This window comes from Calonectris borealis, chromosome 4 (genome assembly GCF_964195595.1).
Source record: "Calonectris borealis chromosome 4, bCalBor7.hap1.2, whole genome shotgun sequence".
NCBI classification, from domain to species: Eukaryota; Metazoa; Chordata; class Aves; order Procellariiformes; family Procellariidae; genus Calonectris; species Calonectris borealis.
Window position 1 is genome coordinate 52,860,095 of NC_134315.1, and position 16,141 is coordinate 52,876,235.

A 16,141-nucleotide genomic window follows, 5' to 3' on the forward strand; every position below is an offset into this window, starting at 1 on the left:
CCCTCCAGTTGTGGGAAGCAATTTTTTTAAGCGAAGGGTGGGGGGAAATCTCTGCATTACTATCTGCATTACCTTGAAGTTCACTTTGTTTTTTGGCCTTCGGGGGGGCTTTTCCTGCAGGAATCTGGCTGCTGGAAGCGGGATCGCCTGCTCTCCCGGCTGCCCGCTCCTCCTCCCTCGCTGAAGGCGAGCTATTTGCTGCGGGCTCCGGGGGCTTCTCTGGCCAAGAGGGTTTGTGTGTGTGCTTGTGTGTGTGCGTGTCTGCGTGTGTGTGTGTGTGAGCCTGTGCGTGGTGTGGGTTGGAAGTTGCTGTGCAGCAGCCGGGACCGAGCGGATCCCTGGACCCGGAGGAAGGATGGGGATCGTCTGACCAGCAGAGGCGTCTGCTGCCCGCGGCGGCGCCCGGGCTGGATGAATTTGCTGCCGGCGCTCCCAGCAACTCTGGTGCTGCCCAGGAGCCCCCCGAAGTGACGCGGGGATTCGCCCAGGGGAGAGGCGCGCGGAGCCCCGGGCTCGCTCCCTGCCCAGCCGCGGCTGTGCGCCAGACACCGGGATTTACACGCTCCGCCGGCGGCACCTCAAACTCTTGGGTTTCCTGCGCCGCGCTATCCTCCGCGGTGGCACCGTTTGGCGAAGAGATCTGTTGTTATAAAGCCTGGACCTCCGGAGGAGATGGAAGTTTTCTCCCTCATCCTGGTCGTGTCCGTCTGTTGGACTCGAACCTGGAAAGCGGCGATTGCAGATTCAATCATTCATATCGGTAAGGGGGTGCTGCGTCTGCTGGTGCTGCTGGACACTTTTCCAGCTCTCCTTTGCAACCTTCCCTCTCTTGGCAGGCTTCCTCCCCTCGCAGCCCCCGCTCTCTTTTAGCCCTTGCTCGTTTGCCTTTTTTTGTTTGTTCCCCTCTTATAACTGCTTTCCACCAGGATCTTAGGCGTCCTCTTTCCCCCCTACCGCTCTGTGTAAAGGTTTCTTGTCAGCGGGGTATGTGCGTGCTTTAGACCTTGAGGTTTTGCGCGGCTGATGATCTGGGGGGGGCAGAGCTCGGGCACTTCCCCGCAGCCCCTCAGCTCCAGCTTGCCTTCCTCCTGCCCCGGCTCGCCCTCGGGCGCGGGGACCCCAAGCCTCCCCCTATTTCCCACACCACCGTGACAGCCACGCAAAGGCCCCCCTCTTCCTTCCTTCACCCCCCCCCCCCCCCATCCCGCCTTCCTCTTCCGCGGCGGAACAGGTGGTTTGGCAACGTGAGCGCTTCCCCTCCCGCGGGCGGGCGGACGCAGGGGCGGGGGGCTCTGGCTGCCCCGCGCCCCCCTGCCCGGGCCGCCACGCCGCCGGCCGGCCGGGTGCCTCCCGGGGCCGCGGCGCCCGGGATGGATAGCGGCCTCCCCCGTTGGCGACGGGTGCAGGGGGGCAGCTGGCAGCGGCGGCGGGCCCCCCCTCCCGGCCGCGGCGGGGCCGCTCGGGTGATGCCCAGGCACGCCGCTGCCCGCACTCCCAGCCAGGGAGAGGGCGCCGGGCTTCCTCCCTGCCGCCCGTCCCCTCTCTCTCCCCGTGATGCGGAGCCACCCCTGGCCCGGCAGCCCTCCCTCTCGGCGGGCGCATCCTGGGAAGCGCCGAACCCCGCTGCCGAGCGGCGTTTTGTTCCCGCGACTGGCGAGAGCGGGTCGCCCCCTACGCCGGCCGGGGGTGCGCGGGGAGGGAGAGGAGGAGAGGAGGCGCTTCCCCCGCGGCCGCTCGCCCATCTGCAGGCACCGCACGCAGGCGGAGCGGGAGCCTGGAAACGCGGGGGCGGGCGGGCAGCCGGCGCCGTGCTGCCCCGGGGAAGGTGCATTTGGGGGCAGGGGTTTTGGGGAGGTCCCCGGCCCTGTGGCGGCCCCGGCCCTGGGGCAGCCGCTGCTCTCCCCGGGGTTGGCTTTATAAACATGTCTGCCGGTGCCTGTCGTGGGGATCCGTAGCGGATTTCTGTGAAAGGGGAAGTGGGTGGGAAGAGCGTGTGGGAAGCCCGGCCGTCAGGAGCTTTCCTGCAGGACACCGATATTTGGGCAGCGATGCGCCAGCCCTTCGTGTAGCCCCCCGCCCCCCCCCACCGCCACGGGCTACCGCTTCTCTTAGGTACCGCAACTTTATAGGGGTCAGTCCTTACAGCTGTATGCGACTGGAGCATCAAACATTGCAGAGGGGAGGCAGCGCTTTATGCCCTCCTCTTAAAGGGCGAATGCCTTTTTTTTTTTCTTTTTTTTTTTAATTCTCCCCAGTTGTAGACTGTTAAAGCGACACTAGGAGACAGTTACATCTTACGATTTCTTTCTTAAGAGCTTGTAACAAGCCGATCAAATCTTAGGATTTGGGGGGAAATTTGGCTGTGTAGCAGATAAAGAGTTTTTCTTTCCCCTGTCTCCCATCCTCCCGGCTAACGGAGCGTTGCTGGGCGTGCTGTATGCCTTTGCACTAGCATCAAGGGAGACGGCAGCTTTTCTCTCTTCGTGTTAATGACAATTTTGTTTGTTTCACTTGTTTATGTATGATGAATGCAACACATTTTACCACTGATGTTTTTCATAATGCTGTTGGTGATTAGATGCATCAACAGAGTAAATCCTCACTGAAAGCAAAAAAATACCAAAGTAGTTGCTTCTCACACGATTAATTTGTCTTGAGAGACAATTAGTACAAGGGGATTACCTCTTTTTATAGACTGGTTTATGTTGCCATGAAAATGGCAAACTGATAATTGTTACACAGAGCTTTAAATCTATTAGAATGAATACACTGAAAATAAATGACCTGAAATTAGAACTCATTTAACACTAAATGGGTAGACAGCTAAATATTCCTACTTGTACGGCTCCCAGATGAAAATCTGGCCCCTAGTAACACCACCGTATTTTGTGACCTGGATGTTCTGACCACTTTTTGTTTTCTTCCACTTGTACTGAGTAAACTTATGTATAAAATATTTAGACGTATATAATAAACTGTATTTATTTATATGAGTTATGAAAAGCAGTAGCAGGGTACTCTAGAACAAATTAACCACAGAAGAATTCATAAAGCCAAAGAAGAAAACAAAATGCTCAGTTCAGGGGAAAAGAAATACTACCAGAGGTAGTATACTGATGCCTTAGGCAACAAACAAAATAAATGCATTATCTTTTTCTCATTCTACAGTATTAAGGTATTCAAGTGGAAAATATTTTCCCATGTTTGGGAGGGGCAGATGGTCATAAGAAATAACATGTTACCTGTGCATACCCTTTTTCTGATAGCACTCTCTTTTTCAGTAATGTACCTAACTGTCTTGCTTTCCTATGTATTATTTGGTGTGTTTCCTGAAAGGGATGTTTTCTATATCGAATCACGTTATCAGCCATCTCTTAGACAATGACAGAAAATGTTACAATTTAGTGAGTAGGGAATAATGACTTGGTGGTGGCAGTGGGAGAGGTACAGTGACTGATATTTATCTGTGATACGCTTTTTCATATTTCTGTCTTCTGAATGATTATAGCTGCTGCTTTTGATCATTAGAGCAGGTCTGTGTGCATGTAAATGCGCACATTTAAAAATAAACATTTTCCTATATTATATTTTGACCGTTGGTAGGGCTGCTTATAGTCTGTACATTTCTGCTGCCCTGCTATTATAAATAGGAACTGGCAGTTCAGAAAGACTACATTAAGCACTCTTGTGAAAATGTTGAAATGAATCGATTCCACTGTAATTTTCCTTACCCCTATATAAAAAAGAAAGGGGCAGGGTTACCATGTCAAAACTGTGCAATTCTGTATTATGCTGCTTCTCTCAGCCCATGCATTGAGTAATTTCATCAGCCCCACATTACTTGATTGCTTAGAAGTTTCCTAATGATCTGTATGCTGTAGGAAGAATCTGAAAGTCGTGAGTGGAATGGCAATGATTTTGTGTTTTATGAGGCTATTCAAAAAGTCGCTCTGATTTATGTAGCTCGAAAGCTCCAAAGTCTTTGAGATTAGCCACGCTGCCTGATATTTTCTTCATACATCAGGCATCCCACACTCCTCACTCCCTAAACAGGAGTTTAGAACAGTGCTTTAATTAAGCAGGGATTAGGTGGCATTCCTTGTCAACTGCACAGTTTGTGTATGCTTTGTATCTTCTACCGTTGGTCTCGTGCTTTTTTATTTTGTAGTTTGTGCTCATTTTTTTTCCCTTGACATGTACATAGTAATATATTTGTATGTGCATATGGATTTCTTATTGTGCATATAGAAACATATATGCACATACGTGTGTATTAGGTGCAGTAAAATCACCTAGGGCAGCAGTCACATAATATGATACGAAAGTTGTTCCTGAAAAAACACACTTTTAGCCTTTTTAAAGGCTAATTCATGACAGCAGTGTGCAGCCATAGTTCAGGCACCCTGATTACTGCAAGTTGGTTTTTTATGTTTATCAGTGGCTTCAGTCATACGCAGTCAGTTGCGTACTGCTCTTAGCTTTTTTATTTTCAATGGCAAGTTCAGAAATTATATACTATATAATTATATATATGTGCTTTTACATATATTTATACATATGCTTTTAATTTTTTTTTTAATATATACTATATTTTTTTTTCTAAGAGAGAAAATTAGATCTGCTCTTCCCTTACTCCTCTCAGCTTTTAGACTTTGCAGGCCAGGGCTGCTGCATTCCTTGTGTTACACAAGTTCCCAGCATTGCTGCGTCCTGAGTTTTGGTTCATACTTTTAAGCTCTTCTGTACCATTAATAATAATATCAAGGCAATTCCAACATGGGGTCTGTTGCTTACGTCTTCTGTTGATGTGGTAGTGCCCTTAAAATGTAAAATTTTTTTGTAAGGGAAAGGGAGTCATCTAGCTTGGTGGTATGCACATCCATGTTTCATTCTGTAAGCCGTGTACTACAACGCAGCTTGGCTTGTATTGTGTTGTGCATTGGTAATAAGAATTTAATTTGCTGTGCTATTGGTAAAGCCTCATTAGAAGGTATGTAGTGTATGTCACTAACTGTTCATTACAGTATTCTCACATATATTTTGTAAAGCGCAGGACAAGCAAGCAAAACAGATTTATTAAAAACAAATAAATCTCTATGTGTCTATAGTGTCTACAGATGAGTGTTCAGGTCTCTGCTTTCCCTGCTCTAGAATGTGCCAAGGTTACTTGCTTATTTTAAACATACATATGGATGAAGACCTGGAATACAGCGCACTGTGGCTTAGCAGCCAGTAGGTTTTATTAGTAACTATGTTCTACTTAAATGCACAGCATGCATGGCATACTGTGTTTCTATGTGCGCTATTTCTTAAACTCTCTCCCAGGTGCTTAGATTTGTGTCAGTATTCCAGTCCCTATAATGTGTTTTAGTGCTAGTTACTCTGCAGCTAAAGAGGGATAATTTTTCATGCCATATATTATGGCTTGCTATCCTCCAAAGGCATGCTTGCCATTAGGTGTCACTGCTTTCTGGAGTGTTTTAGTGATCACTAGGGGCTTATCCAGAGTCTGTCATAATCCAGGTGAGTTGCTTAGTTGACTTCAGAAGATTTTTAAACTGAGCCTATGGATTGCTGACTACAGCAAGCGGCTTCTTTTCATGTTCTTAAGTAATTCTTAGCGTTACTTCAAGTTCTTTGTCCTTGGTAAAGACGGAGAAAAAAACCCCAGCCATCCGTTTTCAAGTGGTGTCCTAACAAATGCCTGACATGGCATCGCTGCTGCTGCTGTGTGCTTTCAGATGACTACTTATGGATGCACAGAGTCTTTATTCTCACAATGCCATCTTTGAAAAAACACACTGGAGAAAAATCTTTTAAGACTGTGACTACATAAACCTACCAACTAAGGTTCATTTAACTTAATGAACAAAGGCATTAAATATGGTTCTCTTCCACTCCCTGGCCCTGTAAAGCAAGTGGTATTGGCAGGAGATGACTTTTGTAAGCCATTAGGTTACTCCCTAGATATAGACTTGAACTGACATCATTTTCTTCCATTTGATATATAGCTATCTATAATCTGCCATGACAGTCTGTTTTTGCTGAAATTTATTGGAGGCTTTTGCCTTTTGAGGTTTGTATTTTTACTCTTTGTCACTGCTACTCCATTGCTGCTTTTTTTTTTTTCAGCACGCTAACGATGATTTTAAAAATAGACTATATGAAAGAGTAGTTCTATTTGGCTATCAGTTTCTAGTTAATTTTCCTAATCCTGAACTATATATGACAGCATGGTAAAACTCTCTTCATCTACACACTCTCCAACCATAGTTTGTGTTTTAGACCTTTAATGTTTAAAAAACTTATTAGACATAGACAATTACTGTTGCGGTTTGGACTTAAAAATGACCAATAGGAAAAGGAAACAGTATTCATAAAATTATCTATATTTTGAGCAAATGTAAGAAAATAATCAAACTCTGAAAACATGTTATGTAAGTATATATTATGATACATGATAGCTTGATATGTGCAAAATGTGGACTTCAGGTGATACACTGGTAATGAGGCAAACTAGGATATCTTTCTGCATCTGCAAACTCAGATGTCACTTTTTGGTTTTCTTTTTCTTTTTCTTTTAAATTAGATTTGAATTCCAGAAGGAATACTCATTTGTTTGTGCTATCTAGAAGTGCCAAGAGGCAAGTATGACAGTCACAGTCCAGCAGTAAAGCATTACACACAGTTTGCCGGCAAACTGTTGTAGTGGCTGGGAACTGGGCATGAAAGCTCATGTTTCTCAGGAGCATTTTGTACCCCAGACTGACTGGCTGTCTAGCAACTAGCTTCCTACTGGGCTTCTTGGATACGGATGCGATTCCTTTCCTTCTGTGACGTTATTTTATCTTCCTGCACTATCTACTATGTCCATTAGCAAGTAAGAGTAGCAACTGCTGTTTGCTTGCAGTAGTTACCAAAATGAGCTACATTGGCCTTTTTTAGAGTAATGTCGGCCATGGCTTTGTTGCTCGTCTAGATTAGTGGACTGTATTGGAGAAGGTGCAATACTGAACTGGTGCAATGTGGCACTTGGCATGGAATATGTGCTAAATGCATGTGAAGTGAGTGCGCTGCTGCGCTAGTTAAACCATCCTCAACACAAAGTGAGGAAGGCCTGGGCAAAACTGTGTGGGTACGGCTGGCTCGTGCGTTCGAAGCAGCCCAGGGAGAAGGGAAAGTGCTGTTGTCTCCCACTACGAAGTAGAATTTAATTGTGTAGTCTTGATGTAGAAATAGTAATTTAAACATAGAGACTAAAATGGAAGCACCTAGTGGAAGAATGGGTGAGGAAAAGGTGTCTGTCTTGCTATATCTTTCTGTACTTCAGTCTCTTCCCATGAGCACCAGCAGGGCCATTTCCTCTGCTGTTCTTCATTATAGGAGTCAGGCTGTGTTTTCTGGATATTGTTGGCCAAACAGTTTATGTGAGAGACGATGGAGTAAGGGAAAGATTCTCTTGTGTCTGCAATCGCTATAATTAATAATGTTTTTTGTGACTTGGAGAGTTACAACTGATCTGTTTAACAGGGAGGACACAGGCTGAAATTGAAGGTTAGTAGATGAAATGTATTGGCGTTTGGATGACAGTTAGGAAACTTGGCAAGGGAACAGGCTTGAAATTGTGCAGTGCTGTAATTTTGTAAGGTTCAAAATTTATATCCTAGTTTCAGTGATAATATACTTAATTCAGAGAAGGAGGTATTTTGTATTCTGTGTTGTACCACAGAGTGCACTTCAGCTGGAGAGTCTTGTTCCTGCTTTGGTCTGGGGTAACCGCATCAGCTCAAAGTGTTACATTAAAAAAACAAAACAAAACAAAACAAACAAACCATAAAAAGTGTCACTAGCTTAATGAGAAAGCATAATACAGTAAATACAATATTCCTCTGTAGCATTAAAGTTGTAGTGGAAGAGGTGGTACAGAGACAAATACTGTACTTTTAGTCCACTGTAGACTGGTGGATTTGTGAGTGCAGGGTTAGATTTAAAGTAGGTTTTCATTGAACATTAGTTCTGGAATGACAGGGGAGTAGGGTGGAAAAAAAGAGAAAAGGGAAAAAGTTTCCTGAAAGTTATGCCGCGTTTATCTGACAAGCTATGCTCAAGAGGAAATTGAAAAAGAAAATGAGTAAAAATGCAAGGAGCAGAGGAAAATAAGATATCAAAGGCGAGAGCCACTAGCGCTCTCTGTTTCTGTTTCTTCGGGAGCTATATAATATTCCTGTAAGTGCTATGCTAAATGGAAAAGTTCTGAACCAGAAAGGGAAAATGTGAAATACAGAATTTAAATGAAGAATTATATGTGTATTTTAACCTATTAGATAACACTCTGTGCTGAAATGCTAATTATTCCTAATTGTTGTATTTGCTTTACCCATGAATAAAATATCACATATCTAATAAAATATGCAGTGAAAATCACTGTAAAATTCCTCTTGGAGTCTTTCATGCAGATTTAAAGGATTTAATCTTTTACTTCTTCATTGCTTTTTAAATCATTAACTTTCTATAATCAGTTGGATTGCTAAGGCCAATATCCAGTGAACCTAACAATAATTGCTTGTTTTGCAGAACAATTTTTTGTTAGTCCAACCATATCTTTCTCAGAGGCTTAAATCGAGTTGGTGATTTCATTATAATAATTCACTTGTGATAAATCAAAATCAAATAACACTGCTCCGGTGCTGTGGAAAGTAGCTCTGGATGAGAACTCCAGAGAGAGCAAAGGATGGTGTAGCAGCAGACCTGAATGTCAGGCCTGGATTTGCTGTGCCGTATTTTAATGTATACAGATTTAACAATGACCACTTTTGCAAATCCATTTTAAATAGAGAAATGAAAATGTGCATGGGGCAGGCTTCCCTGCCTTGGGACTCCAACTCAGAACCTGTGTTTGGGTCCCAGACCTGATGAAAAGATGGTAACTTGATTTGTTTTTAAAACACGCAGGAGCTCGAGTCTGACTGACTGCCAGCTGAGCTTAGGCTCCTGAGCCATCGGGATGTTTTGAAGATGTCAGTTGTCTTTTTCACAAGAGACTGTTGCAGAGTTACCTCACTGATTGCAACCAGAATTAAAAGTTGTCTGACAGTATATCATGGGCTGAATGCACACAGCGGGGACATCTCTGGACCAAACACTATTAAGCAAGGATATTTGTTGTTGTAGATCCTTTGCCGTCCTGCAGTCTTTATAGTGTTCAGCTTAAAATATCTGAGAATGTTTTTAAATCATTTTATGTACTGGAGAACTGTTAAAGGGAAAAAGATCTGGTTCTCGTTCCGTCAGGCCAGTGTAGAGTACTGGCAGTGTACAGCCAGTGTACAGTACGGGCTGTGTGTTAAATGACAAGTGAAGGTGATAGCTATTATTGGTAGTATTAAAATACACATACTTCTTCTCCCTTTCACTATTTGTATTCATTTCTTTCTCTCTCGTATTCCAAGTTCATGGCAAGCAGTTGTGATGGTTTCTATGTTCTATACTCTTAAATATGTATTTTCTGTCCAGGAAGAACAAAGTTAAACATACCATAACACAAATAACTGTTATTTGGACAGATGAAGCTTTTTACCTTTTTATTTCTCTGGAATTCCGCTTATTTGCCCTCTTCTGAGACAAACATACCCCGAAAAGTTGACTATCCTGCTTAAGGCTAGTCTGTCTTCAGCTCTCCCCTTTGTGAACATACAGACGCAAGCAGTATTGCAGTATATCCACTGATATATTTGCTATAAATATCTTTTAAAATGTACTACACAGGTACTATTTAAATTTCCAGCTCCATGATACAGGCTAATAACTAGCATATACCATGTATAAACACTCACTTTTTCAGTAATCGGAGGGATTATTCTTTCTGAAAATATTTGACTGGATTTTTCTTTAATTTGGGATGACATTAGTATCTACTTTAAGTAACAACACAGAGATTTGGGAGGTTTTTTACTTGCAGGAAGTCATAATGTGAATACAAATCGTGAAATGGCACCCCACTGTGCTAGAAGCTGTACAAATATGAAACAAAAAGTTGGCTGTCAGAAGACTTCAAGATGAAGTAAAAGAGAGGGCTTGGATCTCTCTGTGACTCAGATGGTTTGTACACCAGGATACAAATTTGTAAATCTTTTGGCGTCTTTCAAAAGACAGATTCATTCATTCATGTTCGTGAATGATCACTCTGGGTATGAAGGAATGAAAGCACATAGATATGTCTACCGGGATGTACTGACTCGGCAGATGCGGCGTGGCTGATGTCAGTGTTTCCCTGGTTTGGGGCATGTGGTAACAACAGTTACAGTGCTGTGAGGTAAGAGAGTTGATGGGAAATGGAGGTTAGTGATGTGTGTATAATCATTACCTGCAATGCTTTATTGCCAATAACATTGGTTAAATTGGCAAAATAAAAACAATCATTATCACATCAGCTGCTAACATATTAATCTCTGGCTTTACCTAGTACAAGAACTAATGCATGGTTATGCACATGTGTGCGCACTCTCTCTCTGTTTGGACAAATATTTCATGGTACAGTTTTGGAAGATGTCTGGGTAGAAACAAAAGAGCCCTTTTTGGGAAGGTGGAACAATATATATTGCAAAATGCCTTAGTTTGTTTAAAAGAGATATTTAAATATAACCAGTGATTTTAAAAGCATCCACAGCCTCATTAGCTAGCCTTGCAGAGTTTCTAGAATGTTATTGAAATATTATTGAAACAATCTAGAGAAATGATTTTCCAGCTCCTTGGAGTAGCTCTCCTGTTACGGAATTGGATTGTATCCTGGACATACATGAGAAATGCCCATCTACTTGAAAAAGTTCTCTCACATTTTTGCCAGTGCTGCAAAGAATACAGGGACTACTTCAAATAAAATGGCTGAGGGAAGTGGGCGGGAGAAAAGCGTGTCCTGTATGTAACATATATATGCTAGACAGGGAATGATCAGAAGTGCTTGGTGTCACCATCACAGAGGGTTGATGTCTTAGGGACATCATCGATGCTGTGCCTACCTGCAAGGGGAGGAGGAGTTTGCAGGTAAAGGACAGCACGAGTTGGTGGGAAACAAAGCGTTATCAGCAGCAGTGCTGTGGGGAAGGTTCTGGTGGTGCCTTCTACATGGGAGTTTTGGAAGGGGGTGGAGGGTTGTGGTTAGCAGTGGTGGGAGTTTGTTGGATGGTGGAGGGGTGCAGGAAACATTTGGAGGGAGCTAGCCTGAGTGATGGGCCAGGCTAGCTTTCTAAGAGTACAGGATCCTTCTAGGGAATATCAGGTAATGTTACACTTATGTGGGCTGGAGACTGGGCTTTAAACAGTTGGGACAGGCCATATAGAGGAGGTATATATGTATGCATTTCAGGAAAGTTGGGAAATCCAAAGGAGCGAGGCACTGGAATGGCCCAAGTATTACTGAAAAGAATAATAATATAACGCAAACGATGCATTGAGTACAATATATCTAGAAGATAATACTAAGTTTTAAAGAAACTAAATTATAGATTAGAAAATGGGATTGTTTCTCCCCGTCCAGCCTCTATAGTTTTATTGTAAAGCATTTGATTTCTGTGGTAGATCTTAATTTTTTTTTTTTCTTTAGCTGGTAATTGTACCTGGTTACTTTGTGAGATCCATTGTATCTTTGTATTGCCTAGTACCGTTGTACACAGATACAAACAATGAGTATTGAAAGTGTCATCTTCCACCCCTCTGCTCCCTGGAAAACTCCGAGTGTGTTGTACCCCCCTGTGCCTTAGCATTATCCCTCTGATTAAATAATCTTCCTTAGCTTCCTCTGTGCAGCAGTTCATTGCTGGTCTGTGCTGTGCCTCCATGTAAGCTCAGCTTCTGTGGCTGGCGAGTGGGAGGAAGGGATGCACCAAGCCACAGCTTCTGCTCCATTGACTTTTGACTAATTTAGGAAGGAAGGAAAGGGAAAATAATGCCGCATGCTTCTGGATTCAAAGTCTGTGGTGTCGTCCATGGAGTGAGAGGGAGAGCTCTAGCTTTCTCCTCCTCTCTTGAATAGCTGCATAACTTGCATTAAAAGTTAGACCTCTCTTCAGCGAAGCTCCAGAGTGGTGAGTGGATCTGCTTTCATGCTTATCTTGCGGCATATGTCCTCATTTGGGCTGTTGAGGCTGAAGTCTGGTTTTCTGTCAATATCAGCCTTGTCCAACCCCCATTCAAAGCAGCAAAGGGACAGCCGCTGACTTGTATTTCCTCTAAATGAGACACAATAAGAGTTGGGTATAATAGGTTTTTAAATATTTTTCTGTTTGAGATCAATGATCTCTAATAACAGGGCTGAATGATGTATGGGAGGGGGAGGTAAATACTTCCTCAGGGGAAGGTAGATAATGATAGCACTTGGAAACTGCTATTGCTGAAAATCATCTTCTGCAGGATTTAGGAGTAAAAAAGGAAAAAAAAGCTGTTCATTAAAGTACCATGGGGTTTTTTTTTTTAGCTTTTTTTTTTTTAAAGGGATGCATTTTTTTCCCCCACTTTTTGTAAGACTGCCAAATGTCCCTGAGGCTAGAATTAATTGGCTCTTTGTGTTGTGTCAAGTAAGGAGTACAACTGTTTTCAAAAAATAGTAGGTTTACAGACTCCCATCCAGAACATGAAAGGGAGAGAGAGCTAACTTTATATGAACAAGGTTCTTGCATAATTTTGTACCACTAGCTTGGAGTAACAAATAGACTGTTGAAATTGTCAGTGCTTTGGAAGCAGTTAGTCATCCCTGTAGCCCCCATCCCTTCGTTCTGCCTAATCCTCCCTGTAGAACCAAGCGTGTGCCATTTTCTTTCCCTCTCACCTCCAGGCATCTACAATGAATAATCAAATGTCTGGTACTTAGGAATAACAAGCGTTTGGTTTTTGAGGCAGGTTTCAGAATACGTGCCATGGAGAGGTATTTTGGTGTTAGCATTGCTTTAGTAATACAACAGAGGTTACCAGTTGTGGTTCATTTCACAAATTCCACCCGACCATTTTGGATTCTAAGGTATTTTATAATTTTTAATACTGCTGTTTCCAAGGCCACTTCTCATGATGGTAAGAAGTCAGTGGACAGCAGCAGATGCAGATGTAAGCTTTGAAATGGCTCTTTTATGGAGGGGGTTGAGGAGCTTGTTGCATTAAAATTCCAAAGTGTTAACTGAAACGTAATAATGCTCTGACAAAGTGCTACTACCATCTGCTAGTGAGGATTAGTACTATTTAAAAATCTCCATAATTCCCAGAAAGAGCAGAGGAGTCATGGCGTGAAGAAAAGTCTAACTCTAAATTAGTATTTTAGTTCAAGGAGTCGCAAACTGTTTGTGGGGACCAGTGCCTACTAGAGATTTTGTGTTACACTCAGCTCACATAAAGGAGTAAGTCTTTGTGGTATATGACTAGTGATGCCTGTTTCTAACAGTTTCCAGCTGGGCCCCCAGTTTTGCAGCAGAATCCTTTCTATTTACAACCACTTCTCATTCACATCACAGTAACAATTCAGTGGTAATTACAAATACAGTTTGTATGGCAAAATAACAAGGGAATGTGCTCACCATGGATATTTAGAAAGCTTCGTTCCTTACCATTTAGCTCTCGTGGACTGAGAAACAGTTCTTTTCTTGGGCTTCCTATGGGGTTTTGAACACCACCTAAACACTCAGCCCCTTTTGTATGTGAAACTCGCTCTACACTTAGAGGACGATCTGCTGCTGGAAATGTTCTCAGTAGAGAACATCTCCATCCCCAGACTTCTCTCAGCTGAACATGCAGAAATAATTCAATGTCTAGTAAGAAGAGGGTCAGACCAGTTTCCAACCTATTCCAAAAGCCAGTGTTACTTACTGGTATCTGTTAGGAAATGCTTTCTGTGACAGTATTAAGGCTGCTTTACTCGTATTAATGAACAGCTAAATCTTGCACAATATTTAAAGAAGGGAGCAAGAAGAGAAATCTAATAATGACAGACTACATGTAGCTGTTGATCACCTAGTTTAGGAAGGATTTTGGAGATCCATATTAAAAGATGCATTTTATAAAAATTCCAGTTGAGAAGAAAAGGGAAAATGTGGCCAACCAGAAGCATTTTTGGTGTCTTTCTCTTCCCTCTCCTAAAAAGGATTCACCGAGTTTTATTTATTCACAGTCTTGCACGGATTATAACTAATGCTCTTTAACTAGCTCCGCAGAGAAGTAGATCATATCTCTCATATGCCTTTAGCCGAAATAATTTTCGTCAATATTTCTTGCTGGGGTACAGCTAGCGCGCGCGCGCGTGTGTGTACATATGCCTGTTGGTACAATGTGGTCCATGTAGCTAAGACATACTAAGACCAACTCTCCTGGACGATATACCAGTTCTACCTTTTATCATAGCTTTATATTATTTTTCCATGCTGGAAGTACAACTGGAACTGATTGTATGTTTGAAGAATCAGATCTCTTTCGCTTGTTACTTTAGGTGTAAAGATTTTCACCTCTTCCAAACTGCCCCTCAGGAACCCCTACTGCTTTCCTTTTTTTCATGTGGAAGGGCTGATCACTCATAAAGTTACTTGCTTGAGGCGAGTCACTGGAGATCCAGAGTAAATGCAAGATTTCTTAGCTGACTGTTGCTCAATCCGAGCAGCTATGTTGTACTCTCATTGAGAGGTATTTTGGTTTATCCTATGTGAGAGAGGGAGTAGAGAGAGCCACCTTCTATTTTGTTAGTAAACATCTGTCTGAGGCATGGGGAACAGAGGCTGTTTGTACTGTGAGAATAAGGTCGTATCTTAAGGGTATTCTTGTCATGCTCTTGTTTTTTGCTCAGACAGGTTTTTGTTTCCTTTCATATCTGGTGTATATGGAGAATTAAGAACAGATGGATTTTCCACACATTTACAGTGAATAATAGGTTGATGAAATAGAATTGGCCAGTCCACAGTCGTCAGTCAGTAAACCTGCCCCTTCAAGGGATCTGCATGATGACTGGGTGCTGAGTAATCTCTATCAGGTCTACTGTATGAGAACAAAGTCAGACGTATTCCCACATCATTTTCCCTGCTTGTCTTCCCATATTTAAGTGTTTATCTTCCCTCTTAAAAACTGCTTTAGTACTGACAGATGCAAAGCATATACGAGCAGGAACTGAACTTTATTAAGAGGCAACTTGTGATAGGGCTAGGGAGGGCAATTTCCATCTCATGAATCCCTTATTTTTTGGAAGGACTCACAGCTATTTCTAGCAGCTACCTTTTCATTGATCCCTCTCATTCCCAGCACCTCGACAAAGAATGGGATGGATTTCACCAGGAGCAAGGGAAGAAGCGCTTGTTCTAGTAGCACCAAAGAGTAAGGGATAGGGAAGGGGGGAGGTGGTTTGGTTGCAGGTCATCATGGAGTTCTTGCCTCCAGCACAGAAATGGTGAAATGCTGTACAGTGGACGTGTTCATTATCTGTTTCTTCCTTTAGAATCATGGGGTCTGAACATTTTTAGAACTGTGCAGAAAGGTGCTTTGTGAGATTTTAAAAAAAATCTTTAGAAGTGCTCAGAAACACGTCTTTATGGTGAATCCTCCTCAGTACCTACCCCTATTTATAGGTAAGCAAATGTCTTTTAAAAAGCATGATTGCCAAAAGGTAGAGCAGCCTGGCTGAAAGTGAGTAATGTTGGGGGTCTAAATGAGACAAAACTGAGAGTGAGTTAGCCCAGGAATATCCTGGTATAGTTTGCTGAGAAGCCACCCATGGTAGCTAAACCAGCTGATAGCTTTGTGTCAGGCTGCATGTAATACAGGGCCGGTGTAATGTTGCCCTCCTTCCATTGCCTTCTCACCAAATAAACTAGGACATGCTCCTTGACCACCCGACCTTCCTGCTTTGTGTGTGTGCTATTGCCTACCTTTCTCATTCCCAGAAAGCTTCTTTTATGTCATCCCATCTCAAGTTTGCCCTTATCCTCCTACCACAGAAGCCACTTCCAGGGGAGAGTTAAGGCTTTACCTGCATGCCAGCAGTTTCTTGCGCTCATGAAACGCCAAGGAGTGAAGCCAGGCAAGTGGAGAGTTTTCTGACGCTTGGCTGGTACTTACTGCAAGCAGTTGTCTGTCTCTCTCACCGTGTCTTGGGCCAGTCCCTCCAGACTGAATTTGACACCTG

General features: G+C 43.1%; 1 protein-coding gene across 2 annotated transcripts in view; it reads left to right on the forward strand.

Annotated features, from left to right (window-relative positions):
- The first annotated feature begins 672 nt into the window (after positions 1–672).
- GRID2 (glutamate ionotropic receptor delta type subunit 2) overlaps positions 673–16,141 on the forward strand; it is a 745,311-nt gene continuing 729,842 nt past the window's right edge. For both annotated transcript variants that reach the window (XM_075149577.1, XM_075149578.1), the window contains exon 1: positions 673–760. In XM_075149577.1, the coding sequence (XP_075005678.1) occupies positions 673–760 (88 nt within the window). The remainder of the gene's footprint in view (positions 761–16,141) is intronic.